The sequence below is a fragment of the Sminthopsis crassicaudata genome, chromosome 6, assembly GCF_048593235.1.
Source record: "Sminthopsis crassicaudata isolate SCR6 chromosome 6, ASM4859323v1, whole genome shotgun sequence".
Taxonomy (NCBI): Eukaryota; Metazoa; Chordata; class Mammalia; order Dasyuromorphia; family Dasyuridae; genus Sminthopsis; species Sminthopsis crassicaudata.
Genome location: NC_133622.1, coordinates 170,357,650 through 170,383,821, shown reverse-complemented (window position 1 = coordinate 170,383,821; position 26,172 = coordinate 170,357,650). Strand labels below are relative to the sequence as shown.

Genomic DNA, 26,172 nt, shown 5'->3' with positions numbered 1-26,172 from the left:
CAGAGTGAGGACCACCCAGGGAAACTGAGGCCCCATGGAGGAGGGCTAACTTGGTCAAGATTACAAATGTATTTAATAGCACAGCTGGAGTTTGTATCTCCAAAGTTTGAATCCATTTGTTCTTGTGTTTCATATGATGATTCTCAGTTCAGTTCATGAGACAAAGTGTCTGGTCGGAACTCAGCAAAGCAACTCCTTGAGCCATCATATTGTTTTATTTTTCTTTAGCAACTTTTGCTTTTTTATCAGTAATTCAGCTTGGTGTCCCCCCCAGTTATGGTTTGAATTTTTAGGGACCAGTTCCAAGAGGAAGCACATGGCTCCCAGTATTTACTCAGACTTCTGCAGTCTTTTGAATTAAACAATTTTGCTTAGGTAGGGCACCAAGCAAATAACCCTGGCTTGGATCACTCAAACAAAGCTGCTAATATTTGTAAAAATCTATAAACACTACATGTTAAAGGAATGTTTGTTTAGCTTGAGTTGAAAATCAGTACTGGGATGGAAGTGAAAAAGGAGAGAGGAAAGGAAAATGTTTTGTTTTGTTTTGTTTTCCAAAGTTGAGGTATGCTGTTTAAGGGGGAAAGAATGTAGATTTTTTTTTTCAACCATTAAAAATGTGATTTTTTTTTCTTTGCCCAGAACTTTGTTGCCAATGGGTGGCCATCTTGGAGAAGATTTTACATTATGTGCCTTTAAAGAATGTATGATCTTCAGTCTCAGTGGTTCTTCCTTGAGGTCAAAACAAGGGGATGACAATCATAGCTTCTAAGTGGAACTTCTTTGGGAAGATAATTTAAATCAGTTCCAAGCAACATGTCAGAGTACATTTATTAATATATCACAGAGTGTCAGATCAGAAGCTCTCAGAAGCCATTTAACCTAATCTTCTTCCACATTTCATCCCTTTTACATAGTTATCTTAACCAAAAACCTATAACAAAGGAGTGGTATACAATTAAAAACAAAAAGACAAATCTTTAGAACTCTTTGGAAGTCTGATACTTTCTTTTACTTACATTTGTATTACATTTGTACTACATCTCCTGACGTGTAAATATGTAATAAATGCTTTCTCTATCTATTGATCCATACCTGTAAACATTCTTGAAATGTACTCATCTGTCCTTTCTTCAAGTCCTTTAATGCTATTAAATCCATTTCCTCCTGAGAAAGTCCATTCCATTTTCAGATAGCTTTCATCATTAGGAAGTATTATTTACTTCAAAAATACATTTACTTCTGTGATTTTCATATGTCATTCTTAGTTCTAGTCTCTGAGGACAAGTGGAACAAGTCCAATGCTTCCTCCACATCACAGAACCTCAATTACCTAAAAATAGTCATTATTAACTCTCAAATTTTCCTTTCTCCAGACCAAATATTCCAGGTCTTTCAAGGAATTTATATAGTATAAAATTTAGGCTCTTTGGGATTTTCCTTTGGAGATTTTAATACTATCCGCAGAGATGTTTCTGCTGACTGTGATGTAGAAGGTTTTTATTCCTTTGGATGGTTAAATTATGAGTGAGTGCTTCTTGTCAAATTAGAATCATTCATTGAGTATGCATGTTTAATCTGGTATTTAATGTGGTATTAATGTTTTAAATATATTATAATTATTTCATAAAATAAGTATTAATTATTACATTATTTATTCTCTTATAGGTAGAAATAACGCTCCAGGATATCAATGACAATCCACCAGTATTTCCAACAGATACACTTGATCTGACAGTAGAAGAGAATATTGGCGATGGCTCCAGGATAATGCAACTGACTGCTATGGATGCTGATGAGGTAGCATTAAGTTTGATTCCTAAGGTTCCCATGTAATTAATGGTCTGAACCACTTATGGGCATGTTCATTAAGGTTAAGGACTGGGTGTATGTTCCCAAAGACCATTAATTCCTGAATCCAGATGGAAGAAGCCTATGATTGGAAACATAGATAAAGCCATTTCTTGTCTCTTTGATCACTGGCCATGACAAAGTTCACTGTGAGCCTGGATCCACTTCTTTTCATATTACTATTATTTTCAAAAAACAAGGACAATTGTGCCTGCTAACTTTATGTTATGGGATTCTGCTTTGCTTGCGTGCACACAAGAGCCATGAATTAGAACCTTCATTATGTTTCTCTGTACCTTAGGGGTTTATAGCTTTATAAAATGTTTATTTTTCCTATGCAAGTCAAATCAACAAGCATTTATTAAGGAACTATTCTGTGCCAGACACTTTGCTAAACACTGGGGATACAAAGAAAGAAAAAAAAAATGTCTGCTCTGAAAGAACTCATAATCTCATGTTGTACTAGGTTCCATTTCATTAATAAAAGTTAATAACTAAGGCATAATTTGACAAATGCTAATGGATGGCAAAATAATCTAGTAAAAATTCCAGATAGTAATCTGGAGTCAGAAGACATAGGTTGGAGTCCCAGTTCTGCTATTTACTCCATGTGTAAGCTTTTAGCACAACTCCTGGCACATAGTAGTTGCTTAATTAATGTTTGTTCTCTTCCCATCCCAACATAGGTGGCCCTGGAAAGCCACTTCCTCTCACTGAATTTTAATTTTTTATTTCCAAATTGTGAGGGTTGAATTAATAGCTAATAATAATATCTAGCATTTATATAGCATTTTAAGGTTTGCCAAACACTTTACAAGTATGATCTCATTTGAGTCTGTGAGAAGAGTGCGATTATGATGCACATTTGAAAGCACAGAATGTGAAGCAGAAAGGGGTCAAGTGCCTTTGCACAGCTGGTACATTTTGAGACTGGACTTGAACTCAAGTTGTCCTGACTCCAGGTATCCTCTGTGTCATCTAGTTCCCCATTTCAGCACTAGGTACTCTCTAAAATTCTCCTTCCATAGAACAGGTGGTTAAACATTTTGTTATTTCACTTGACTAAAATGGAACGGACACTGGATATTGAATTCAGAAAACTAGTTCTTAGGCTTATTTGCCAAACTTACCCTAAAATCATATCCAAACCTTTAAAAACATTTATACTATTATATGTTGTTATACACATTATTAGATATTGTTGACAACCATGTCCTCTTAGATAAATTATTTTCCTTTTTGTATTTTGGAAGTTTGATGAAGGCTATGTATCCTTTCTTAGAGTAGTATTTTGATTTAATTGAAAGGAATACTAAAGTTCAGTTAGAGATTAATAAAAACAAATTTAAAAAACCAAAAAAAATAAAATAAAATAAAATAAAATTCTCCTTCCATCTCAATGTTGGTATTATAGGCCTGACTGAATACAATGCACACAGAATACCTAGGCCTTCTGGGACTGGGATGTTTGTTCAATCTGGTTTCTCTCTTTAAAAGTGAGTGAGGGCTACTTGGGGCAACGGCAGCAGCAGCTTCAGTGTGGGCTAGGAGGATTCCAGCTGGCTTCTCACCAGCAAAGAGAAGATGACTAAAGAGATGTAATGTTCTGGTTAGTTTCCTGGAGGTGTTCCTGACCTTTACAAAGAAATGTTTAGTGATTGCCTGGCTTCCTTTCTGGATAAGGTGTGCTCTGAAGGAGGCTGAGAGGAACTTGGAACTGAAGATAATGGGCCTGTCCAAGACCATAGCCACTGCTCTAGCTATTGAGGACTTCTAGGATCAGATGCTTGCTTGCTGCTGTCATTGAGCACTCCAAATTTGTTCTATGATTATTCTGAATCAGTTTGAGTCTAAGAAGACTTGGCATCTAAGAGTGGAGACTGACATCAGCAGTTTGGGGTACTGGATGAGCTGGACCTAGTCTGGTAGGTTAAAGTTTTGAAGGAGCAACTAAACCTTCCTCAGAAACAACCATGAGGAGGAAATGAGTGCACTGAACAGTCAAATGGATAACCAGATTGTCACAAAGGGGCACCAAATTGTCCGAATAACTTACTGACATGAGAAATCAATATAAGGTTATAACTGATAGAACAAGGAAAGATGCTAAGGGTTGGTTCACTAGCAAGACAGAAGAGCTGAACTGAGAAGAAGCCTTCTACATGAGATAGCGCCAAAGGAACTGCTCATTTTAGATAGATGCTTTGGGGACTAGGTTGAAGCCATAGTCACAGCTCAGCATGAAAGCTGTCTTTGAAAACATACTGGAAGAAAGGGAAACCTATGAAGGAACTCAGCCTGCCCAAATACAAGCCATGTTTGGCCACTTTGAGATTCAGTTGAGTGATGTCAAACATAAATAGTACTCTACAATTAGAAGTATAAATCATAATTTATTATAGTCTATTCTGGGGGCATGATGCTCACTATGGCAATGTGCCTACCAAAAACATTGCTAAGCTGTAGCTCGGAAGCTTAGCTTCTTAGCTAGGGAGTCCTCATTACAAATTCATTTGAGGTGGGGCATAAAAAAGTGAAAAGTATTTCTGACCCCTTGCATTAAAGAGTGATTGGATGGGAGTAGATGGACCTCTAGCTCTATTTCCCTATCCTACCTATTCAAATTAATAGCCTCAAAAGAGAAAAAAAATCTGACCCTTTCTTCAATTTCTTTTTTAATCCATCCCTTTGAAGACCTAAGAAAGAGATGAACTGGAAGTAGTCTTCTATATGGGACAGCTCCAAGAAAGCAAAATGGAGGCTGCTCATTTTAGATGGCTCCTTCGGGGGCTCAAGATAGAGTTGCAATCACAGCTCAGCATCAAAACTGTCTTTGAAGACATATTGGAAGAAAGAAAAAGCCTTTCATGTAGAAACTCAAAGGAAAATATTATTTTTTCAAGAAGATCTGAGTTTGAATTCTGTCTTGGACACTTACTAGATGTGTGGACCCATGGAAAGAATGTTCAAATATTCATGCTTTTAAAAATGGAGTTCAAAATGACACCTCTTTCCCAGGCTTGCTGTGAAGATTTAAAAAGATAATTGTAAACTCTTTGCAATGCTCAGAGCTACCTAGAAATGATGCACCATTTTCTATTTTATTCTGTACAAATATTCATGTGTGTTCTTTTTGGAGTGCTTATGCACACTGAAACATTTGGACCATAGAGTGGAAGCTGGAAGGTATCTTATAATCGAGTCAATATTTGTTGGAGGACTGAGATTTTGGCATTTATTAATCAATTTAATTCATCAGACACTGTGCTAAGCTACATTAGCTATGAATAGACAAAAATGAAACAAAATTTGCCCTAAAGGAGCTTATATTTAAATAAGGAAACTCTATAATGTGCTTTCATCAGAATGCTCAACTTAGAATCAAAAAAAAAGTTATTTCGTGTCCTGTTTTAGACACTTGCTAACTCTAAACAAGACACTTAACCCACCTCAACCTCAGTTTCTTCACCTGCAATATGGAGATTGTAATAGCATAATAGCTCTTCCATCTACAAATCATTTTTGAACTATGTGACTCAGTAGATAGAGCACTATATCGGGAGTCAGGATTACTTATCTTCCTGAGTTCAAATCTAGCTTAAGACATTTACTAATTGTTTGATCCTGATCAAGTCACTTAACCCCATATGGCTCAGTTTCCTCATCTGTAAAATGAACTACAGCAAGACTTTGACAAGAAAATTTCAAAAAGGATCTCAAAAGTCAGTCATGACTGCACAATTCCTGTTACATAATGCAATGCTCATTTACCACAGTTCCAGAGATCAGTGCTGACAAGTTTTTGCTTTTGTTTGTTTTTTTCATTTCACTATAGATATAGATTTTCGAAGTCTTTGAAGCTAATATATCTAAGTCACTCTAGGAGGATCCCAGAGGAAAAGAATTATGGCTTTAAATTTGCAAATTTGTAAATGTGGAGCTTTATTTAAATATCATTTGAAACATGTGTAGGATACTGATTCCCTCCCCATCTTACTCGGCCTCCCACTCCACCCCCTTTAAGGAAGCATGTGACTTTTTGGGTATCTCTGTATAAACAGAATGATTCAGGCCCTAATGGATTGGACTGGGCTGATTGCTCCTTGTTTCCTAGGGCTGGACTTGTTATTTAAAATGTTACTTAAAGCTGTAAAATGCATTTGCAATTTATAGCTATTTACTTTGAGAATTCCTTCCCCTATGCCTTTGTCTCTGGGTTTCCTCTGGAGAGCAGAATGTTTTCAAGCAACATTATTTCCATGGCTTAGCCAGAGAAACGTGATATTTGTTTCTTGCGGTATTGCTGATGTTGTGTATTGGGGGATATTAAATAAATAAGGAGACCTTTCATAAGAGCTAATTAAATCATTGCTCCTGCCAGAAGTTTGTCAACCATCCACCAAACATTTTTTAGTTTGCCACATTAGTTGCCCTTTGGTATGGAAAAATGAATAAAAAGAGGAAAAAAGAAAGAGACAGAAAAGAGAGAAAGACAGAGACACAGAGAGACAGATACAGACAGAAAAATAAAAAGACAGAGAGATAGACAAGACAGAATCAGACAAGTCAGGCACAGAGACAGACAGAGACAGAAAGGAGGAAGGAAAAAAGAAAGAAAGAAATGAAAAAGAAAAGAGAGGGGGGAGAAAGGAAGGAAAGAAGAAAGGAAGGAAGAGAAGAAAGAAAAGAGAGAAAAAGGAAGAAAGAAAGAAGTGTTCACCTTCATATTCCCCAACATCCTTCTCCCATATGCATTAATTATCGGACACCTTGAAGTTTTCTTATTCCTTGAGTCAGGTTGCAGGCAAGGCTTTTCCAAGACTTAAAAAAAAAATGCATTCAGTAGTACCATTTTTTTGTTTTTTGTCTTTTCTTTGCTTTTTATCTAATTTTCACAGGCTCACCAGTTTTATCAATCAATCCTGAATGCTGGTGCTTTGATAGCTAGGATTCATTAAAGTAAAAGCGAAATATCTTGTTAAATGGAATAAATTATTTTTTAAAAATGCAATCAGCTCAGAAATCTAAAATTCTCATTGAATGTTTTAGCTTAGCCATAAGATTAGAGAAAAGTGTTTTGCGTACCCCAGATACACCTGAGTACACAAGCACTGCATGGGGTAGGAGGTTAAACACAGCTGGTGAAGGACAGAGTAAGATAATTTTCTGCTTTTAGCTCTCCTTCCTATTTTCAGATGTGCTTTGAGATGCTCATCTTGCTGGATAGGTCATCCTAGGGAATATTGAAAAGGGATTGTCACAAAATTAAAATACATACATATATGTATATACATATATATGTATATATGTATGTTACAATTAAATTCAATCCAATTCTGTGAGCATATATTAAGCATTTACTATTTAATGAACATGTAACTAGGTGTTAGGAATGCAAAGATAAAAATGAAAGTTTCTACTCATAATGTTTGCTATTAGGGCTAACAATATAAACAAGAACATCTAAATATAAAATATAGGGATTAGAGATTGGATCTGTGAATTCTGGATAAGAAAATTCTCTCTACCAATGAAGGTGAGTGTTTCTTTTAGGAATTTTAGATAAGGGAGTAGTCTAGAAGAAAGAGTTTAAGTTGCTTACTCAGGATTACACAGTAAGTGTTAAGAAGTGAGATTTGAATTCCATTTCTAGATTCTGATCTGAGGATTTGATGATGGCTCTCTATATACCATGCCAGATTAATTCCTAATACAGAGAACATAAGGTATAAGTACTAAGGGGAAATCATGGGTCTAATATTAAGATCAATTTATTAATAACAAAAATCAGGTTTCAGAGGACAGAAGAAAAATCCAATAGGATGAGAACTTCAAAGCACATTTGAAAATAGGAAGGAGAGAGAAAAACAGAAGATTCTCCTACTCTGTCCTTTACCAGCTGTTTAACCTCCTGCCCCAGGAAAAGAAGGGACATGAGGAAAATGGGACTAACATAGAAGATTATGAGGGATCTAGGAGTCTAGGAACTTTGACCTAAGCAACTCACAACTCAAAATTTCAAGAATCTTAGAACAGTAGATTGTCACAGAAGTAAAGGTTATGTTGATGTGATTATCACTTTCTAAGCAAGAGCCAGCAGGAGAATACATGGGAAATCCCTGGTCTTGCATAATGATCAAGGTGCAGACTTGAGGACTATTCAAAGTAATCACCCTTCAATACCCAATCAAGTCATCTCTAAAGCAAAATTTGCTGGATTTGATTTTCTCCCCCAGGAAGCTTTTTCTATATTATTAATACTTTCTCTGTGTGTGTGTATACACACAAATATATATAATAATAATTATGTATAATATATTATATAACATAATATATAATATATGTTATATATATATGAATGTATGTATATATATATGTATAAATATATAAGTATATTATATATATGTGCATGCGTATAGGTGGGGACAGAGACACAGACAAAAAAAGAGACAAAATCTAAAAAGTCTTAATGCAGTTTTAATCTAAAGTGTATATGAAATGATTTCTCAGGTACAAATATCAAAATGGATATGGTTAGGAGGTAGGATTAATGTGTAGAATCCTAAAGGAACCAAGAGGCTCCAAGAAGTGGAGGTGAGAAGAGAGAGCATTCCAGGCATGAGCTCTAGCTTATACAGAACCACAATGACAAGAGATAGAATGTAGAGTGAATACCTAAGAGAGAATGAAATGAAATGTTCCAAGCAATACCATTTAAAATACTGAATAATTGTTTTTTAAGTTTTCAAAATATCTGGTCTTTGTGAATATTTAACATGGTAGATGGATAAGATGTCTATGAGATATTAAATTATTTATTATGAGTTTAGCCTCTAATTTATATTTAGAGTTCCATAAATGTCCATGTTTTGTTTAATAAACTTTTGAGAATTCCTAAGCTTTGTTTTCCTACATGTTTCTAGTTAAAAGCATTTTGGACATCAGGGTAAATGAATTAATCAATGAAACATTGGTTAAGTATTTATGATGTTGTAAAGTACTAGGAAAACAAATAGAAAAGTAAGGCAGGCAGCCCTTAATCTCCAGGAGATCAAATCTGATAGGGGAGATAACATATATGGACAGTTTCAGCTACAGGTCAAATAGAAAGGTCCCATGGTGCTTAGGGGTAAGCAGCAAAGCAGATGGTCCTAGCCCTTCTGTCATGTAATTCCCACTGATAAAATAACAGTTTCTGATGTTGAACAGTTTGACAGAAACAAGAACTATGGTGGCAAGAATTTTCTCCTCTCAAGCTTTTGTTGCTACGGGCTGTGACAATATCAAGATTTCGGAAGCATCACTAATTCCAGATAAATTAACAAATCCAGATCATTAACAGCTAGTTACAGAGGAATCTTGAGACAAATGTCTTACAAACCTATTTTAATCTTCTGATTTCATTTTTTAACTTGTGGAGGTCAGCAAAACACACCAGTCAGTTTTAAAGCCTTTAATATTAAGAACACTCTGGTGTGATTACTTAAGGATGATAAAGATAATCAACAAACTAAAAATGGAATTGTTGTGGACTTGATTTTGATTTAAAAATCAGTAACAATAGAAGCTGATGTAACAGCTTTAAAAGCCATGTTACCTGGCTTCCATTCTATCAAAACTGTACTTTCAAAAGACACTAATGGCCTTCTGATCAGTAACCAGTACTTGGTAGGGTATAATCCTCTGTATCATCTGGTACTAGAACAAGGAAAGAAGCCTTTGAACTCCCTCCTTCCTCTTTTATTTTCCACATCCTTTCACTCTAAGCTAGCTTTCCTCCATCTTAAAGTACCTATGTCCATTTGGCAGTCCTAGTCTCAGAATCTATTAGTAACTATAGTTGCCCAGACTTTTGCATGTTGGACTTGGAAGCAACCTTTGAGATCATCTAATTCAGCTCTCTCATTTTACAGATGAGGAAATAGGAGCCCAGAGAAATAATGATTTCATGCATTCGACTGACATTGATGAAATACCTATGTTAAAGACCCTGTACTTGCCCCAGATGAAACATTAAATTGGCATTCATTGCTCTCAAAAAAAAAAAAAATAAATAAATAAAATGCTTATCTACTTTTCCCGTATCCTACCATTACCCTAAATTAAGACTTGTTTCCAGATGAAAAGTCTAATTGGCTTTTCTTCTTGGCTTTGTTCATGCTGCTTTCTTTCCTTGCAAGGTCCTCTGCTTCTTCCTCCCAAATACAGCATGCCATGTTTCTGCTCCTTTAAATTCTACTACCCAACCTATAAAATTCTACCCAGATAATATCCTTTCCATGAATTCCCCCCATTATACATGTCATCTTGTTTATACTACTCATTTGAAACTTAGACTTTCATTAATATTTTAATTATTTTTTCATATATGTAAACTTCTTGAAATTACTTACCTGCATACATATGTAGGTATAGGTCTTTGTATATTGTTATATAGGTATAAATATTTACATGTATGTATAATGTACAATAAACACATAACTATCTATATGTCAGGCCCAAGGAATTTAGGGATACATACATATGTGTATAATATTTATGCATGCATGTGCACATATGTATACAATACAAATATGCATATACACACATTCATACACACAATAACCTTATCTGTGTTCCATACCCCAGTCATTGAAGAATATAGTATATAAATATACATGGACACACATATATACACTCAGATATATAAGTAGTTACACATTTGAACCCAATTCTGGGGCTAGATTTAAATTGATGTATAATCAAACCATTGTTGCCACCTGTTCAATCACTTGGTCCTTTCCAAGTGCACTCTTCAAGTTCTTCCTATCCCAGGTATCCCTTGACTTTCACTTTTGCTCCATTCTCAGAGGATAAAGTGGTCCCTGTTGTTGACAATTTTGGCCTCTCTACTTGCATACTTCATCCTGTCTCTTTGTACAACCTCCTTGGAGCTTGCTCCTTTATTTTTCATTATTTTCTTCCTATTTGTCATACTCTCCTGATCCACAGGTTTTCTTGTGCTTTTTTCTGGGCATGTTCAAGACTTTTCTATCATTTTAAAAAAAACCACCTCATTGGAGTCTATCATGCTTTATGCAATCGTCTTAAACTTTTTCTCCCCTTCAAAAACAAACTACTGGGGAAAAGAAGCTCTCTGTCATTCTTTTTACCTTCTCACCTCCTATTTCCTTCTCAATCCTTGTGATCCAACTCATGTCCACTTTATTCCATTCAACTGCTTCCTCCAAGGCCATTGATGATGTCATTATTGCTAATTATTGTCTTTGCTCATTTCTCTTGATCTCTCGGTGGTCTACATTCTGCTGTATATCCTGAATTTTCATGGCACTGCCTTGATGGGATTTTCTTCCTTCCTTTTCAGTTTTCTCTATACTCTATACTTTCTCTATAAACTTCATACCTAAATTTGGGTTTACTGATTGTATTCCCAGGTTTTGTCATGGGTCCTCTCTTCTTTTTACTTTCTATTGATGAACTCAACTTTTCTCCCATCCTAACAAAATAAAACCTTTTATTTTTTTATATATCCCATAATTACCTATCTGTGAATATGGTGTCTCATCAAATGTAAAGTCCTGCTTGTTAGGAGATGATTCAGTTTTACATCAATGTCTTCAAGGTCTATTACATTTCCTGACACATAGTAGATGCTTACTTAGTACTTCTGACTCCAGGTTTAATACAGTAGTCTTTAAGACACATTGTGTGACTTAGATAGCTAACTAAATATCTTTGTTGAATGTCTAAAAGTGTTAACACAGGATTTAGAAGCTTATTTTTTATTAATTGAATGAAACAGTAATCATCCATTGTTTACATAGTGTGACATTTTAAGGGGTGTACAGGGTGTCCAAGAGGACTAGTACTTTTGGTGTGAGAGCTGCTGAGCCCATTTCAGGGCTGTTTATTCACCTTTGGTGTTCTCCTTCATTCAACTCAACTCTGGCTCCAAGTAGTTATAACACGCACAGCAACCACGTCTTGGTAAAATTGTCTCAGCAGACAGGCTAACCTAGGTTGAGGGTAACAAATAAGCATCAGTCCCATTTGAATTAGAGGGATATCTACCCTAAGCATGTGAAGACTTTCCTCAGCAGGATGGATAGATGAGAACAAATCATTCCAACAGCCATGAAAGCAGCTTAAATAAGTATTATGGAGAGGTTAGAGCTTGGTCAGGCATTGGAGTGTCTAGGTCTCCGACTGCATGCAGGCCATTTCCTTGATTTTTGTCTTGCTACAGGACTTTGATAATCCTGGAAGAGGGATTGGGACTGGGGACTTTGTGCAGCTCTACTTCACTTAAATCCAAGTCAAGCACAAGTCAAGATATCAAAGTTTGATAGAATAAATATTTTGATGATTTGATCACAAGAAGTTTTACTTTTTTATTTTTCTCTCATGGGTAATTTAGATGCTTCTCCTTTCTCTTCTAGGGTGCCAATGCTCTTGTCACCTATGCAATCATTAGTGGTGCAGATGACAGCTTCCATATTGACCCTGAGTCAGGAGAATTGATTGCCACCAAGCGCTTGGACAGAGAACGCCGTTCTAAGTACTCCCTGCTGGTCCGAGCAGACGATGGCTTACAGTCTTCAGATATGAGGATAAACATCACCATTAGTGATGTGAATGACCATATACCCAAGTTCTCCAGACCTGTGTATTCTTTTGACATACCAGAAGATACCACACCTGGTAAGTGATAGACACTCCATTTTCTGTAGCTACCTTTTTTGACTCTTGTCATTACTTCTTCAGTTGCTATTGCTAATATATTTTAATTTAGATTTGCTACAAATTACTTGCCATAAAATTATTGCTGGCCATTGAGACACTTAATAATCTCTCATAAATATTATAACCTATTCCAAAATTCTGTTTAACTTTTCAGTATATTATTGCATAAATTATGATGATAATGATCACTTTTTTGGATATTCAATTCTTGTCTTTAGGATTAATTCAGAATGTCTTTAAAATTTTAAAGGTCATTTTAGCAATAATGTGTTATGTTTCTCTGATATATAAGGCCTATCCTAGACAATAGCTATAAAAAGAACAATATGAATTATTATACCTATCCTAGAGGAGTTTATGTGAAAGCTGGAATACCATTCAGTTACTTAATATATAAAATATCTGTTACATTTTCTAACAGACAAAACAAATTTTGCTTGTATCTTAAGACTAACTAAGAGTACTTATCCTTCCATAGGCAACTTGTGGTGAACATCTCCATTTTAATCAAGGTTAGCACTTAGACAGTTGAGAAATAGATAACAAAACTAATCATTCAGTCATGCTACTATTTTTATCATGGTAGAAGTTTCCAAAGCTTGTATTCTGCTGACAAAGCTTATAGGACTCTTGGGTTAGCCCTCTACGATGGTGATACTATGCACAAGAATGTTAGTGTATAGCCTTAGTTTGGAATGGTGACTGTGTTGAATCATAATTCCAATGTAGTACTACCAGTAGAAAATTGATTACAAATTATTAAGTATATAATATTTTTTAATTTTTTTCCAGAAAATAATGTTTAAAAAGCACAAAGAGAAATGCAAATGTTTGTTGTTAGTATGAAAATCACTTGATATTTTACTCCATCTAAAATAGATGTAATATTGATTAAGTCAAATTTATCTAATCTTTTAGAAGAGAGGTTGAAATGGATTTGATGTTTTGGATTATTCTCACACACACACTAATTTATCAGACTCTACTTGAAGATAGTGGCTAATGTTATTTTTATTTTGGAAATTGAGTTATTTGCCTAAATAAAAAATTTGTGTCTTACCTATTAGAAATCCTGAAATTTCACTTTTACTTTAACAACATTGGATGAGATTATCACAACAATATGAAGTCAAAGTAATGAGACTGGACTAAATCATAAAAGAAAATTCTTGACATAATTGTAGGTTCTGAGAACACAGGAAGTTGAGGTTTCTAGATTTACAAACTACAAGGTTCTTCATAACAACTCTTAAAGTGTTTTAATTCTTTATATAGCAATATTTATGACTGGATATGTGTTTTGTAGGGAACATTCATTCTCTAGTGTTAGAGAATTAAATGAATTAATTTACATGAGATCTTTTGCAAACTTTAACCTATTAAGTCTGGGTCATTTGTTGTTATTTTTCTTTCATCTTTCTTAATAGGATCCAGGCAAAAAATTATCCTAGAATAAGTTGCTTTCCTGTTGTCATTGCAGTCTAATGATCTATGAGCAGTTGTATAGATATATAAAACAATGCTCTTTGTTGTTGACTAAAAGTATTATGGTTCACCTTGGTGATGCAGTGAATAGAATGCTGTGCTTGGAGTCAGAAAAACTCATCCGAGTTTAAATCTGGTCTTGGACATTTACTATCTATGTGACCTTTGACAAGTCATTTTACTCAATTTACCTCAGTTTCCTCATTTGTAAAATGAGCTGGAGAAGGAAATGCCCAATACCTGCAGTATCTTTGCCAAGGGGTAATAAAGAGTCATACAGGATTTAAACCAGGGCTTCTGAAACTTTTCAACTCATGACCAAAACATTTTTACAGATATGTTGATATATAAAATAAGTATATAAATCACACATTTAATTATCATAAATAATAATTTCATGACCCCCACTTTCAATTACATGATCCCATATGGGATTGCCACCCACAACTTAAAAAGCTTTGACAACAAAAATTATGCTGTTAACTCATCCCCTGTATATTTACTGACAGCATTCTTGATACCACTTCAGCAGTACATAGAATTTATCCTTTTTCTCCATGAAATGGGGATGTGATGTACACAAATCATCAATCCAAAGGATCATGTCATGATGTTCAAGCATAAATAAAGGAAAAGTTCTAAGAGATATTCATGAAGAGAAGTCATTTTCTTCTAGACAAGGGGTTGGAGGGGAGTGGAAGCATTTAGAGAAGGCTTCATGTGGGAAGACTTGTCCTTAAAAGGAGGGAAGGACCTTAACAAATCTATCCAGTCTATCCAGTCAGAGAAGGGGGACAAGACTAGGGAAGCGATTAAAACAGAAGAGGAGCTGACAGATTACAGCTTAATTGTTATATGGAATACAGGAAAATGTGCATTTTGAGATAAGTATAGGCAAAAGGGTGGTTGAAGCCAAATTGTGAAGATTTTCCTAATAATTAAGGTGAGTCAGGAAGGTTCTATTAATTTCATCTCTATTTTTCAAATGTGGAAACTGAAGCTGAGATCAGTTGAGTACTTCATTTGAAGTCATAGGGTTAGGAAATGGTAGCGTTTGGCTTGGAACCCAAGGATTCTGACTCCTAGTCAAGTTTTCTTTCCATTTTATATTGTGATAATATGATATGAAAAATAACCCCATACATGACTCATGTTATTTATTTGCCAAAGAGAATGTTTTCCATAATTTAAAACAATTAGATTTGCTCTTTGAATATGTATCCATGTTTAGATATGGATATATTATATTTTGTGAACAATTTGGGAATATTGAGACACTATTAATGTGAAAGAAACAAGTATTTATTAAATAGCTACTGTGCACCAAGAATTGTGTTAAATGCTTTGCTAATTAATAAAATATTTGTAAAATGCTATATACATACATAGTTCCTGACATATAGTAGGTGCTATATAATTATTATAACTTAATTTTATCCTCACAAATATCTTGAAAAGTAGGTACACCCTGTTTTACAGCTGAGGAAACTGAGACAGATAGATTTTAATGACTTGTTCAGAGTCATAAGTGTCAGGGGTCAAATTTGACTCCAGTTCAGGAATTCTATCTCCTGTATTACCTAATACTTCTACTACTTCTAGGTACCTACAAAATGTCTGTTGGTCAACTAACATATTTACACTAGATATAGATGCATATTCCTTCCTAGGATGGAGTGAGAACTTTATTATTAGTTAAAGTGTCATTTAAAAACTTTCATTGTTTGGATAATTTTGTTTTGCCAACAGTCAGTGTAGTAAAGTAGTAAGAAACCAGCTGGTTTTGTACTCCAGAAACCCCAGTTTCAAATATAGCTTTTACACATATTAATACAATATAAGCTCCTAGAGAACAGATGCTTTTCCATTTGTGTCTTTTTTACTCAGTACTTAGCACATCATCTGAAATATAGTAGGTGCCTAATGATTTTTTTTTAAATAGCATTTGTTGAATTGAATGCCAGCTAAGTATCTTCAAGTCAATCAGTCAATCGATCAATCAATCAATAAACATTTATTAAGCAAGGACTATGAACCAGGCACAGTGCTAAGTGATGGGGATACAAAAAGAGGCAATTTCCTGGGGGAGACAACAAATTAATATACATGAACAAGCTGAAGTCAGGATAAATAAAGCATAATTAATAAAGGGAGAGTACTAGAATTAAGTGGGGTTGGTTCAGGCTTCTTGGAGAAGATGGAATTTGCTACCTGAAGGAAGTCAGGGAAGGCAGTAACCAGAGAAAAGACAGGAAAAATCTCTAAGCTGAAAAATAAGATGTCTTCTTTGTATGACATCAAGAAGCCAGTGTTGCAGGTAAATCATTTAACTTAATAGTACCCCATGAAATTTTCTACAATAATAAGTTTTGGCAGATGACTTATCTGAGTTGATGGAATTTCCACACTTATGGAGTTCTTCACACTGATGAAATTATGGATTTATATTTCACCTCTGCAAAAATAATAATCCTTAGAGAATTAATTTGGGGGGATTTTAAAATTCTCTTCTAGGTTCTCTAGTGGCTGCTATTTTAGCCACAGATGATGATTCTGGTGTGAATGGAGAAATTACATACACTGTGAGCGAAGATGATGAAGATGGGATATTTTTCCTGAATCCAGTTACTGGAGTCTTTAATTTGACTCGAAGCTTAGACTATGAAACACGGCAATACTATATCCTCACTGCCCGTGCAGAAGATGGTGGAGGACAATTCATGACAATCCGCATTTATTTTAATATTCTTGATGTGAATGACAATCCACCAGTCTTCAGCTCGACTTCATATAGCACATCCTTAATGGAGAATCTACCTCTTGGATCCACAATTCTTATATTCAATGTCACTGATGCTGATGATGGTGAGTAATTGGTATATCATTATGCTTTGCTTGTGGTATGTTATTATCTGTTATAAAATAGTTTCTTCTTGTTCATGCTCATTAAAATGCATTTCTCTTTTCTTTTGTGGACTTACTGTAACACATACTTACAGGAATTCCATTTATCAAGGTAGGAGCTATAATTATGAACTTTTGTTTAGCTTACTGATAGCTATAAATGCTACAAATTGGAGTTGGTTAATAAAATACCAAGGGGACAGCTAGTTGGTGTAGTGGATAGAGCACCAGCCCTGAAGTCAGGAGGACCTGAGTTCAAATCTGGCCTTAGACACTTAACACTTCCTGGCTGTGTGACCCTGGGCAAGTCACTTAACCCTAATTGTCTCAGCTAAATAAATAAATAAAATATCAAGAATAAATAAAGTTTTAAAAAAAAATAGAGGTTAAAGAGAAAGCTTTAAAATAAATGTTTGCAAATCCATACCTAATTTTACCACTGGCAGTTAAAAATCCTTAGGAACATAACAGAACTTTTGAACACAGTTCATCTTCATGATCACTTCTCAAACATGAGTCCTTTGGTTCTGAGAATGTTCTTTGTCCCATTAGAGTCCAGATATTAACAGTCCAATTTAAGCCAATCTAGCAAGCCTTTATTTAAGAGCTGCATTGTGTCAGGCACTATATAAAATACTTGGGGATATAGGACAAAACCCAATTGACTCTGCCCCCAAGGAGCTTATATTCTGGGATTTTGTGTACCTTTGAATTATTCAGCACACTAGCATAATGATGGAAGAGAGACCACTAAGTCTAATTCTCTCATTCTTTAGGTAAGATCTGGGTTTAAATCTTATTTCTGCTTTTAACTGCTTATATTTTATGTAACTCACATAGGATCACAGATCTCATGCTATAAAGGATCTCTCAAAGTTTATCCAGTTCAACCTTTTCATTTTGACAAATGAGGAAGCTGAGGTCCAAACAGCTTTTTAAACTTTGAAAGTAGAATTTAAACTATGGTTATCTGTCCCCTTTCTATTATACCATAAAAATTATCTGTGCTTTGTTTCTTCATTTGTGCCATGGAAAGGATTGGAAGAGATGATTTTGATAGATCCTTCCCAGCCCTAAAATTTATGATAGGTAACAATCTCATCTTTTTTGAGGTCTTTGAAAATGAACTTTCCAAACTTAATTTTGACACCTAACTTCACTGGCCATTCTCCAGTAAAGTAAACACAATGCTAAAGAGTAAGGTAGTTTAGATATCTCATGCAAATATTTTGACTTTCTCTAAGTCAAGGAGAAGAGAGGTGCTTATTTTCTCTCTCATACATATTATAGGAGCTAATCCTGCACCAGTAAAAATGAATGGAGGCTCAGTCTCCAGAAAGAACTTAATAGGTTTCATGGAGCCCCAGGATAGTCTAAATATTGCAGGATCAGGTATAACTTAAACTGCTTTGCCTCATGTGGATTGGAATGACCTTTAGGCAATCTCACTATTGTACTCTATCTTTGTTATTTTGTGCTTTGCTATTTCCTCTCAGGGTCAGTTATAAGTATTATTTAGAAAACAGTATAATTAATGAAGACAAGGAAGGACAGAGGTTTAGAACAATATGAAATCAAAGAATCTGCACACTGTTTAAAATGTTTTAATATTCCCAAGAGGAATGTAGAGAGGCAAAGTAAAATTATTCTTTAATTAACTCAGTTTCCATTTTTGGCATGACAATTTAGGCAAAAAATGTATGTTCCTTAGATCTTAGTTTTCTCATTTGCAAAATGAGAGTTTAGATTAAATGGAATCTAATCCTTCTCTCATAACTCTGAAGATTAGAGACTTATCAAGTATATCCCCCCATTTTATAGATAAAGAAAGTGATCTGAGATAGGTTATATGACTGTTCAGGGTCATGTACCTGATAAATACCTGAAATTGGATTTCATCTCAGATCTCCCTCCATCAATATACTCTGTTGTGTATTGAAAATGTTTAATTCAATATAAGTGCAGAGCTCTTAAATGCAGACACTCTGGTAGGCCCCACAATATAAAGGCAAAAGTAAAATGGCCTATATTTGAGGAATATATATGTTCCTAAAAAGATATATTTTATTGCTTGTACCCTAATAAGTGTAATAAAGGATAGAGAATTATGAGAACATAGGAGAGATCATTTAAAGAAATTTAGATTAGGAGATATTACTGAAAACTTAGCTTATCAGCATCCTTAAGAGAAGACTTATTCTGAAAGTCAGAAATGAAGTGTTTTACACGTGTGAGATAGTAAACAATGGAATGCCAAATTCTGGAAAGAGCAAATATTCCCATTTTTCTGAAATACAGAATGTGTAAGAATATTACTCAAGTGGTAATTTGTATCCAGCTTTGGAGGATCTAAATATGAGATTGAGAAATTTCAATTTTTTTGAGAAGACAATAGGGAACCACAAAAAAGTTTTGAGTAGAAAAGTGATAGGTCAGACCTAGCTTTAGCATTTCATTGAAGTGTAGATTAAAGGGAGAGGGAGAAAGAAATGATTTGAGGGAATCCAAATATTCTTTTTATTCTTTTTTCTTATTTCTATTACCTATCTCTCAGATCCATTTTTTTTTCCATATTTAAAATCACTGATGCTGGTGATGGTAATTTCTGTAACATTAATTGTTTTCTTATAAGATAAGATCAGATTTCTTTTATCTTACTGATGGTTATAAAAATCACCACATTATGTAACATAGTGAATAAGAATGATTTGGAGTCGGGAAAACTTTGGTTCACAGTCTACCTATGACACAAGTTTTGTGACATTGGTCAAGTCTATTAACTAACTACTCTGAGAGGTGACAAATGATATATGAGTATAGAGAAGGTCATGGATGTGAATGAAGTCATCTAAAATTATAAACCTAGATGTCCAGGTACAGAAAAATTCAATCAAGAGAGAAAAATGTTTGTGAGCATGGGGTGGCAATAATAAGCTTATTGGGACATGGAAGATTGAGGAACTAGCAGGACATCTATGCAAAGATGTTTAACAGGCATTTGGAGATGCAACAAGAATTTAGGATACATAGATATAAATATGGAGTATGTGAATAGGAATTTGGGAATCACCTATGTAGAGATAATTGTAACCTTGGGAGAAGGTGAGATCATCAAATGAAAAAAGGTAGAGGAAAAAAAAATTCTCAGAATAGTTCCTGGAGGAATACATTTATTTTTTGGATAAATGGGTTATTGTTTCAGTACTGAATACTTTATCAGAATAGTTTCCTGTCAAATGACCTGAATTATAAGACAGAGTTCCTGTTCTTTATACTATCAAAAAACAATGATTAAAAAAAGTATTTTGATAAACTTGTTTACTAAAAACTGACCACTCAGTTATATTTGCCAGCATGGTTTCTCTTTGAGAACTTGTACTATATTAGTCCACATTCTTATTTTATCAACAAGGAAACTGAGATCCAGCAAGACACACTGATTTGCCCAAGATCACATAGGAAGTGTCATTGGTGGAATTGGAATTCAGGGATGTGGGCTGGTTTGAGTCAAGAGGGTCTTTAAACATTGCAGTGACTTTCTAGACTTTATATATTAGGACTTTAGAGGGCAACACATATACATTTCAGGATATGGAAGAGATAAGTTGTTGAGGTAGAATATTTTGCATATATGGCCTTTATTAGCATTGCTAAGTGTATGAATCCTGTACATTTTGCAGGATTTTTAAAATGATGGCAATAACAGATAGTATAGATAAAATCTTTTATTTTTCCCCATATTGGCAGTTACAAATCATATAATTGACTGGATATGAGAAGTTCATTGTAAACCTTAAAATATAATGGAGCTCAGAGAGATTGAATAACTTTTCCTAATGTCATATCTGTTGGTGTGCTGGAGATGAAATGTGAATTCTTGATTGCTAACCCTAATCCAGAATTCAATGGATTGTATGACACAGTTGTAAACAATGGAGTAGTTAGAAGGCCACTTGCAGAGAATTCTTGTTCAACTACTTCTTTGGCTGGCTTGCCTCTGAAGTTCTTGACTCTCAGAGCACTGGATCTGAAGTCAGAAAGAACAAGTTCAAATATTACCTCAGGCATTTATTAGTTATTTGGTAATAGTTAAATCACTTACCTTTTGTCTGCTTCAGTTTCTGGATCTGTGTAACTAGAAATAATGACCTCTTTCTTCGAAGTTGTTAAGAATTAATGTGCTTAGCATGTTGACTGGTACACAATAGGTACTTAATAAGTGTTTATTCAATTCTCTTCACTTTCCTTTACCTGTATAAGTGGAGATGATAAAGATACTTAATTCCATTTACATCAAAGCAACCCCTTTATAAGTCTTAATTCTTAAAAACTATGTGTGAATTATAGCTATTCACTATGTGTGAATTATAATAAAATGTGCCAGAGCTGCCTACTTATAATTTTATACACAACCCTTCCCAAAATATGACAAATTCAATCAATGGATAATACTAAAGGTATTGGAATGATCATTCAGTGAGAACACTTTCAGCACACTGACCAGCAAGTATAGAAAACTGGATTGTTTCCAGTGGAACACTGTGGAATATAAAACTCTATTAGATGTATATTCCAACATAGATGGACAAAGTATAGAATTTCAAAATAATACATTTACTCTGTGGTTCGAACATTCTGTACAAAGAAAATTGGTTCTAAGCATCATTTCTTGAAAGATAACACAAATATTCACAAGTAATTATGCTTTTTAAAATGTCAACATATATTTTCTAGATGTACAGCATATGTATAGAGTCCCAAACTGACCTTGTTAGAAAAGAAAATTATTTTTTTTCTTTAAGAAAGAACGGCAAAAGAGAGAAGGAAAGAAAGAGGGAGGGAGCAAGGGGAGAGAAAGAGTCAGAGAGAGGAGAAAGAGACAGAGAGACAGAGAGAGAGAGACAGTGAGAAAAAGAGACAGAGAGAGAGAGAGAGAGAGAGAGAGAGAGAGAGAGAGAGAGAGAGAGAGAGAGAGAGAGAGACCGAGAGAAGGAAAGGAGAAAGTAGGAAAAGAAAGGAAGAAAGAAGAAAGAAAAGAACAACAAAGAGATGGCTTTATGCCCTATAATTGCAAAGGTTCAATTACAGTCATGGAATAAGTACTGTTCATTCGATGCCTTTGTTGAATCTTCCTTATATGGAAATATAGAATTTTATGAAGCTTTCTCCACTGGTTAACTTTCTCTCAGACTCTCTTTCTTTAATTAGTACAGCTTCTAAAGCTGTTTGCTTGAACAAATGTGATTCAAACATAGGGAATTCCTTTCCCCTTGCCATTTATTTTGGTGTTTGTATTCTTAACCTAATGTAACCCCAAGTTAAGCAAAAGAGCAATTTCTAACTCCATGCATGACTGCTTTGCCTTGTTCTAAAATGTCTCTATCTTTTGATCTGCTGAATGCTATCATATTCATCCAATTTAGCAAAATGTAAGCATTAATTAAAAATAGCAAGTGCCCCATATAGACAAGATTGCAAACCAGTAAAAAAACAAAACAGTTTGAACCCCCCAGGGAGCTTATATTCTATTGACAGAATAAAACTTATATACCATTTAAAAAAATTGTATCTGAAATATTTTCCAGATAAGAGATAAGTAGAAGTCAGGGAACATATATTAGAGCAGGTAACACCTGAGTTTTGAAAGAAGCTAGGGAATCTATTAAGTAGAGATTATATTCCTGACATATGATATGCAAAGAGATAAACCCCATAATCCCATTTTACAATTAAGAAACTTAAAGCCTATAATGGAAAGGTGATTTGCCCAGTACCACGTAGGTCATATGTTGATTCCATAATTAAAGTTGCTAAGTGATGACATGTTCCTAACTCCTAAAAATTCAAATACATTGACAGTTTGTCACTACTTAAAAATGGCTACCATCTTGGATTCATGGGATCATAAAATTAGAACCAGAGAGAATCATAAAGACTGACTCTAATCCTTTCATTTTACAGATGAGGCACATAGAGATTAAGTAACTTGGGTCAAAAAGATCATAACAGTTGAGATGGAGAGAGGTTCAAAGATCAAATTAATGATATTCTACTATAAGCAGGTCTGCTGCTAAGCCTAGAAATACAGTCAAGTCATTTTCTGCATAGTCTAGTTAGCTGAAAAGAGCCCCATTTGGACTCAGAAGATTTGGTTCTAAATCTGTCATTATTACCTGTTTTGGTGTGACCATGAGCAGGTCCCAATCTTATTGGATGCTAATTTGATTCTCGGTATGATTGTGAAGTTGGGCTAGATTCATTCGAATTTTTTTTTTAATAGTTTTAAATCCAGGTATAGGTAGATGGTACAGTGGATCAAGAGTTAGCCCTGGAGTCAGGGACCTGAGTTTAAATGCATCCACATCTACTTACTGATTTATGTGAACCTGGGCACCTAACTGCCTCTAAAAAATAAAATTAAAAAAAAATCATAGCAACTTCCCTCTGTCAATTATCTCCAATTTATACTGTGGAATATAGTTTGGTTTTCCATTGTTGTTTGCATATTGTCTCCCCCATTTGACTGAAGAAGTTGTTGAAGAAAGGGGTTGTTTTGTTGCTGTTAGGTTTTTGTTGTCATCATTATTGTAATTTCTTTGAATCCTAGTATTTAGCACTGTGCCTGGTGCATACCAGGCACTTGATAAATGCTAGCTGACTTAGGAGAATGAACTATGCCTTCTAATTTTTTCACAGACGCTTTAAATATCAACAAATAACTAAAGCATTGTTTGATACAGAGACATAGTAGTATTTAGATTTGGAAAGGACCCTCAAACCATTTAATCCAATTCCCTCATCTTACAGAAAGAGAAACTGAGATTCAGGAAGTGAGGACACTTGCCCAAGATCTCTTAAGCTTAAATAGAAGAGGTGGAATTTAAATACACATCTGATCATTGTCTTCCAGGTTCCAACCCCAGTTGGTTTAAATACCATTAGCAATTTCTTTTTTTCTCCCTCATTCATTATTTGTTTTCACAAACAGAAGCTTAGTATACAGTTGAAGCAAAATGATGAAATAGAAATAGTATTATCAGTCTATCAGAAGGTTCCAAATGAATTCATTTATGTGTGTGTCAGGGTGGGCCATTCTTTCATAGTCAAGGGTCATATTTCAATTCTGAGGACAAGTTGCAACCACTCATCTATACACAGACAACTTAGAAATATAATTATATTTCTTTTAAATGGGCTTCTTTTTGTGTTGCTATTTCTCTTGGGGATTCCTTTCCAAGGTTTCTCCTGCCTCAATAATATAAATGGCTGACATTTTTATAGCTTTTTAAGTTTTGCAAAATGCCTTACATGCTTTATTTTTCTCATTTGACTTTTAGCAGCCCTTTACAATCAGTACAACATGCATAAATAAGGAAAAGATCTTAGAGTTTTGGCTTTAGTCATAGAGTTCATGGGTACAACAGAGAAATTTAAACTACAAACTTAACTACATATCTAACATTCTTTACCCTATACTATAGTCCTTAACCATTAATCTTTGATTCTCATAGTATATATTTTAAATTACTCATATGCCCACATTAATGAGGGAAAGGAAAGGGGGAACCCCATTTCTTGGCACATAGATAATCCCATGAGGCGCAGTGTCCCCTGTAAATGAATTTACAGGCATGAAAACCTAGATTGATAAATAAAAGGTTTATTGTAGTAATTTGGAAGTAAAGTTCAGTTAGAAAGACGCCAGGGCCAAAGGTGGCCGCTGGGCGGGCAAGGACCCCTACATGGCCGGAAGGATACCATGTGTTGGCTGGAAGGGCTCCTGCAATGAGGGAGTTCTGGCTCACCTCTTTTATACCCAAAAGATTGTGGGCAGATCCCAGTTCTTGGTGGGCTTTTCAGTTAGCTCAGATCAGGTGAGGGCTGGGGGAAGCTGAGCTGATGGAGGCTGGGCCTGGATATTCAAAGGGTGCCTTTGACCAGGATTTGTGAATCAAGGTCAGTCATGGGTTGGGCAATTAGAAAGGAATCTTAAAGGGGCCCCAACCCTCATCAACATGATCAAAACAACAACTAATCTTATGCGTGTTCCCTTGCTAGAAATCTCTTCCTCTTACCTCCACATAATTTTCACTTACCATGAGCCTCTATTTGTCCTTGAATGAGTCATAGTTTTGATTCTTCCTAAATAATGTCATTCAACAAGTAGCAATCATATAACATGGGCAGAAGAATAAAGATTGAATAAAGAACACCGATGTGTTCATTTGTGATCTAGAATTGTTTGGGATCATTAGGGATGTTGAAAAATTTTCCTAAGTAATCCACTCCAAGATTCTTCTCTTATTAGCTATATACTGTTAAAAAAAAAAAAAAAGGAAGCATTTCCCTTTTGAACATTTAAAATACATACTGTGAGGAGCAAAGATTAATGTTAAAGGACTATGGTGTAGGGTAAAGAAGACTAGATATGTAGTTAACTGGACCTGGCTTTGAATTGTGACTCCCAAAGCTTACTACACATGATATTCTGGGCAAACAACATCTCTCTGGGTCTCATAGATTAAAAAAAAAAATTATGATAAAATTTAGTTCATTGTTAAGGTCCTTAATTCAAAACTCTGTCCTCCCATAATTTTGTACCATTCATAATTCAAACAAAAGATGAATTGTCTTTCAATGGTAAAATTCCCTCAAGTCCTTCTCCACAGATATACAACAGTGGGAAAGAATGTGGTCAAACCATCCACAATGAATATATATTGCCAAGATTTTGACATGAAATTGGATGTTCAGACCATTTTATACAATAATCAGTTATAGGATGTAGATCCTGACTTATTAGAGACTCATAGAACTATATATTTAGAGCAATAAGAGCCCATAGAGCTGTCTAATCCAACTTCCCAATATTATGGAAAAACTGAAGCCTGGAAAGGTTGTTGTTTGTTCAGGGTCACATAGGTGAAATGTACCTCAGGTAGGATTTGAAGTCCATTTGATCTTGATGTCAAGACCAGGGCTCTGTTACTTCAAGTACAAAATTTTAATAAAATGAAATGCCTAAAAATCATCTAGTGATTAGAAGAGGATCTAATAAAAGGAAATGGATTTCCAGTAAGAATGCAGTAATGGTTAATGCTAAGCTGAATTTTCCTACATTTATGTTTGCCGTGATGGTCAGCCTGAGAGGTAGTCTTGGAAGTTGGGAAAAATTAAAAACAACTCCAA

The 26,172-nt window shown here is 34.8% G+C and overlaps 1 protein-coding gene across 1 annotated transcript in view; it reads left to right on the top strand.

Annotated features, from left to right (window-relative positions):
• Window positions 1–26,172, top strand: part of FAT4 (FAT atypical cadherin 4) — a 222,119-nt gene that overhangs the window by 92,794 nt on the left and 103,153 nt on the right. Inside the window, 3 exon segments of the mRNA XM_074274562.1 lie at window positions 1,669–1,800; window positions 12,291–12,552; window positions 16,594–16,944. Coding sequence (XP_074130663.1) covers window positions 1,669–1,800; window positions 12,291–12,552; window positions 16,594–16,944 — 745 coding nt within the window.